The sequence below is a fragment of the Nerophis ophidion genome, linkage group LG10 (assembly GCF_033978795.1).
Source record: "Nerophis ophidion isolate RoL-2023_Sa linkage group LG10, RoL_Noph_v1.0, whole genome shotgun sequence".
NCBI lineage: Eukaryota > Metazoa > Chordata > Actinopteri > Syngnathiformes > Syngnathidae > Nerophis > Nerophis ophidion.
In genome coordinates this window covers 14,574,775-14,580,774 of record NC_084620.1, presented here as the reverse complement: position 1 = coordinate 14,580,774, position 6,000 = coordinate 14,574,775, and the positions used below count along the sequence as shown (strand labels likewise).

At 37.0% G+C, this 6,000-nt stretch overlaps 1 protein-coding gene across 5 annotated transcripts in view; it reads right to left on the bottom strand.

The window, feature by feature from the left end:
• LOC133560246 (phospholipid-transporting ATPase ABCA1-like) overlaps positions 1-6,000 on the bottom strand; it is a 277,208-nt gene that overhangs the window by 91,192 nt on the left and 180,016 nt on the right. For all 5 annotated transcript variants that reach the window (XM_061912560.1, XM_061912562.1, XM_061912559.1 and 2 more), the window contains 3 exons: positions 3,705-3,756; positions 3,419-3,517; positions 1,924-2,060 (listed from right to left, as the gene is read on the bottom strand). In XM_061912560.1, the coding sequence (XP_061768544.1) occupies positions 1,924-2,060; positions 3,419-3,517; positions 3,705-3,756 (288 nt within the window). The remainder of the gene's footprint in view (positions 1-1,923; positions 2,061-3,418; positions 3,518-3,704; positions 3,757-6,000) is intronic.

The following is a 6,000-nucleotide window of genomic DNA, read 5'->3' as shown; positions in this document are numbered from 1 at the left end:
ATGACCTAAAACAGTTCACCAGGTAACAAACACCAGCTAAATGTCCAGCCTTAGTACCTGTGTTTTATGTCTTATTCTGGAATGTGAGTGCCCATTTATACTAACAAGTATTGGCTGTACCTCAATAACAGCTCTTTATAGAAATTAATGTTGACATGTCAGAAATGTTGCTGTTTATTGATGTTGACTTATGAAATTATATGGAAAGAAATAATAAAGACGTCCACTTCATGGGCTTCAGCAGCCTGTCATCTCTGCAATTATGGCTGGGTTGTATTTAATAAGCACCTAATGAAAATACATAATTAGAATGCCATCCATCCATCCATTTTTTACCACTTGTCTCTTTCGGGGTCACAGGGGATGGGAGACGGGAGTGTGTTTGGGGGATGGAGCCTATCCAAACTGCAATCGGACGAAAGGCAGCATATACCCTGGACGAGTGGCCACCTCATCACAGGGCCAACACAGATAGACAGACAACATTCTCACTCACATTCACACATTAGAGCCAATTTAGTGATGCCAATCAACCTATCCCCAGGTGCATGTCTTTGGAGTAGGGTGGTCCTGATACCAATTATTTTAGTACCTGTACCAAAATGTATATCGATACTTTGATACTTTTTCAAATAAAGGGAACTACGAAAAATGTCAATACTGGCTTTATTCTAACATAGAATCTTAAACTACATTAAACACTCAAAGTCCCCAAAAATTTTTACAAGGTTAAAATGTAAATAAAAAGGAATTGAAATGGCATCGACACTGAAGAGACCTCTTTCCTGTGTTCCTCGACTACAGTCTGCACCGGACCGAACAGCAGGACAGGTGTAGTAACAACTACATTATTTATTACCTGTCACTTTTTATAACTCCTTGAGCAGATCTGAATGCTTATTATTTAAAGGTTTACCTAAGTTTGAAGCAAAGGTTGAAATACTAATCCCACATTTGGCAAGCTGTGTTTTAAAGCAGCTGTTGTGAGAGTGTGGGTGTGTGTGTATAGCATGGTGGATGTCTGGTTGTGCGCTGTGGAAATGATAAATAAAGTGACCAAGTTGTAACTAATCAACGGCCTCGTCAATCCGACCTAAGAGCGGAGCTTTACAGACCCATTGTTAAGTGAAAGGTATTACCCTTGACAATACATCGGTCCTGGAGGGAACGTCTCCCTTGCTTTCCTCGACCACGGTCTGGGAGCCGACAAGCAGGAAAGGTGTAAAACAGTACTTACAATGTGGCTCCTCCCTGTTTAAAGTGTCACCTTTATTGTTAGTTTTGAATTCTAAATACCTTCATGTTGCGCTTCACGCACCCCCTTTATTAACCAGTAGAATTGTACTTTTTTTGCCATTTTTCCTCTCCAAGACGTTATTACTTGTATGCACTGTGTGCATGTTTTGACACACACAACATCATGTCCCTCAACTCTGTAGTCACCAGATGAAAGAGCGGGTCAGGCGATTTTCAAAGGTGGTATACTACCGATTTCAATTGATTAAGTACCGCGATACTTTATTAGAACCGGTATACCGTACAACCTTACTTTGGAGCAATGTGGAAAAAAACCCTGTGACAGGTTGGATAGGATGGACTTTTAGAATAGGATAGATTTGTATTCATCCAACAAAGAGGCAATTATGTGGTTGCAGTGTAGAATTTATGTACAGCAAATCGTAAAACATAATAAAAAATATGAAAAAATAAAATGAGTAGTATATAATAACGATAATAATAATAGTAATAGCACAGTATTCAGAAGGGAATAATATTTAGCCACAAGATTTAATTTCTGTCGCGGTACATGGAGATGACAAACCCCACGCTTACACGGCATCACACAGGACTTTTACAGCACTAGCTAGCATTCCTCAAGTATGGGACCTCCGATCCATCGACATGACAGACGGCGACCATTACCTGGGCAATGAGTCCCTTGCGGCTCCTGCGGGCGTGGTGGAAGCGCTTGATGAAGAGTGCCAAGAACTGACGCCTGATCAGCTCCCATCCAGTGATCACTGCCGAGCCCCGTCCAACGCCACCGCTCCTCTGTAAATCTGATGTGGACATTAACCCCCGCTGGGTGATTATTCATCATGCGCTCCAGAGGCATGGTGGCCTAATGTGCTGCTCAGGTGTTTAGTGTGAAAGCCCGCCAGCTGCTCCTTCAAAAAATATACTTTTTAGATTTAGAAATACTCATTATGTGTCTCCCACTGCCAGTCAAGAAGTTTTACAGCAACCATTAAGATAATCTTATTTTCAATCAATATTTCTAAGCACTGTGCAACACTAAGCATATTTTTTTTTAACTTTTTTTTTAAATGTTTCCTGTAAATTGTCAATACAATCCAAAAATATGAAAACATATGAACAATTTATATTTTAAATGATGAATTAAAGTGCATCTTTAATATAAAACTTAATCCAATATAATAATATAAAACAATTTATGTCCCTATTTTAGAAGTTGAAACCGTCTGTATTTAAAATTTAGCAACATTAACATTCATTTACATTTTTTACAGCATCTTTTGAAGGACGTCCCCTTTAAATTTGAAGGTAAACTATAGTACAATAAATAACTATTTATTGATCTGTGATAGAACGGATTAAAAGGTATTTAAAAAAATATATAATCTTTTACACGGATGCCCAAATAAATAATATTTTGTGGAGTACAGTAAAAGTTTTTTTTTTTAATCATTTAATGGTTGAAACTGCATTTACCAGTATATTCAAATTAATTGTGATTTAATCAACATGTTAAGGGATATTGTCATAGTATTTTTTAGGTGGTCACCTTTAAATTTAAGAACAATCCATTAATGAAAAACAATTATCTAAATCCATCCATCCCTTTTTTTTTACAGCTTGTCCCTCTCGGGGTCGATAACGCGCATATTTCCTAATTAATAAAAAAACATTTTTCAATTAATGGATATTAAAAATAATCAAAATTTATAATTGTTTGTAATGGTAAAAGTACCTGGTGTGCCATATTTTATTAGCATTAACATGATGAATATTTTCCACTGTATTTTTTATTTTACTTTAATGATGTTCACTTGATATTTATTGGACATGCAGAGGTATTTATACAAGCTTAGAAATAATAATTACGAGCTAACTAAGATTACACTTTTCGATATCTTACTCCACATATGGCAGGCAATTGAATAACAAATTCTCATGAAAATTCTATTAACGTTTGCCTTGTCCTCTTGTCAAATATCTATTTAATAAAAATGTTAAGAGGTATTTTTAACTGTACTATTGTTAAAGACGTTAAAGCTTGACTTCAACTTTACTTGCAAACTTTTTTTTTAATCATCTGTGTGGAACCAAAGTCACCGAGTTGCATTATTTAAACACACTTTTTTTCCTTTTCTGAAACAAATTGAATGAGACTTGCCGCTCTTCTTGGGCTGTTGTTCCATTTCCGGATGGACGGCGGCGGCAAGGATGACGCTGTTCCGCTTGGATTTGCCGGAACTTCTCTCCCGCTTTGTTGCTGTGGGAATAAACGTTTCTTTTTTGTGGCCTGACCCAATTTTGGGGTGAAAAATATGAGTTAAAAATAAATAGGGGCCCAGTCAGGCGGTATATCACTTTCTGTAAAAGCTGGGTGTTTTAAAAGCAACATGGAATGTGTTTGATTGAACCTTGTTGGGACAAGAGAATAAAAATACAGGACTTACCGCATGGAATGTCTGCATCCACTCCTGTATCTTCAGCCACTTTTAAAAATATCTGGAAAAACAGCAAACATGAGTGTTAATTTAGGGATGGAAATTTAATATTGTGACCGAAATCATCCCAGTTATTATTATCATCATGTTATTGTTGAATTTGCTCACAAAGAACGCACATATTTTAACCAATCTTTTTTTTTTTTTAAATAAATACATATATAAATAAATAAACAACAAACACACAATATACTATCCCTGGAAGAAACAAAACTATCTGGTTTCTTAAAAGCCACGGTACCTTGATAGAAAAGCGCTATACAAGTACAACCCATTTATCATTTATTGTTACTAGGGAGTTTTTACAGTTCCAATACTCTTAAATTCCCCATGATTGTCTTTAGCTTCTTCTCAGCTAGCAGTTAATTTATGTTTAAGTTTGGATTTAAAAAGAGAATTGTTATAATACGACAACAAAACACGCAAGCAGAAGACACCTCCACACAGAGTAACAAGGTACCTTTAGGACCAGTTCAATTCCATCAACAATTGTATACAACATATACAGCAATGGTCCCAAACCACCGGGCCGCACAAGAAATAAAACATAAAAAAAAAAAAATAAATAAAAAAAAAAAGTTTTTTTTTATTTTTAAATCATTAAATCAACATAAAAAACAATATATATATACAGCGACGGCGTGGCGCAGTGGTAGAGTGGCCGTGCGCAACCCGAGGGTCCCTGGTCCAATCCCCACCTAGTACCAACCTCCCGTCCAATGCTATAGTTTGTCTGTCTTAGCACTTATAATAATATCATTAATACTTGGTTCATGTTCAAGTCACGGAATGTAAATGGAGTTTTGTTGGCACTTTTTGGATGGTTATTTATTGGATTTTTTTGGGTGGAATAGAGAACCTTCGATTGGCTTTTTGAAAGCAGACTTTTATTTACGTTTCTTTACGAGTTAGAATACATTAAAAAAATACATCCGTCATCTGAACGATAGGCAAAATTTAATTAAAAAAGTGCAGTTTCTCTTTAAATCTTAATCTTTGCAATTAATCGTTCAATTTTGGTGTCGATTGTGCCAAGTCCCTAGAAGTCCGTTAGAAATGACCCAAATCACAAGCTGTGAACCACAATGGCCCATTATACTTATATCGTGCAGCTGGTAACCAGAACGATCATGCATTTTGTGATAAAAGCATGAGATTTGGTACACTTATACCCAAAGGCATTCTCAAAAGATTTGGATATGGAGCCACCATGAATTTTCAAAATGGTGCCCATGGCAGCCATCTTTCAAAATGGCTGTCAGTAACAATTGTTCGCCTATGAATGATGGATATAATATGATGTTTCAGACTTATTTACCATACATAGTACTTGGTAAATGTCTTTTGGATAATATAATTGTGTCATTAAATAGTCAAGATGGCTGACATCTTCAAGACTGCAGCCATCACTTTTATGACTGCCTGATACGGGTGATCTCGGTGTCAAACCAGTATTACTTTTTATTTCCTTTTCTTTTTGCAGAATTCAAATTTGGAAACTTTACAAATGGCCAGAAGTTTCCTTCTAACTCAGAAATGGTGACCACAATAGTCACACTTGGTGACCACTGGTCACCTACAACAAGATGACAGCCATATTTTTGAAATTAAATCTATAATTTCAAGTGCACTATCATCTATTTTATTGTAATTGAAATGTTACCCAATGAAAAAAAAGGTCTCATTCATCAAAGATGTACAATATTTGGTCAGTGCACTGGAACACTTTGGAAATCCATTTGAAGAGGAAGGCAAGGACCTGATTGTTCTCCACTCAAAGGAACTTGCTGGACCTTCAGCTGCTGAGGTAGTCAGAAAGGTGAGGCAAATAGGAGAACACTAATTTGAAGCTCTCACCAAAGAACACCTTGTTGAGAGAACAAAGACAGTGGACAACACCATACCAAGAAATAAGCTTCTGGTGTTTTGTACTTCAACCGTGAGGAGAGTATCAAAACCGAAACCGAAAATGGTCTCTCTCAAACAGGACATGGAGCTCTTTTCAAGGTTATTTATTGCTTGCCAGACCCAAGATGGAAACCGAGAGGAGTTCTTTCGACACGAGAACCAACCATGTCCACCAGCGCTTTCTGATGGGGGAGGTCTCCGACTGGGAGTGAAGAGTGATCTGCTTCCATGCCTGGAACAAGTTCACAGTGCATACTCTGACAGTCCAAAGGTTACCTGCACCATTGTAGATGGGGCAGCTATCATCCAGATGCTGAAACCAAGTTCAGTAAAAACC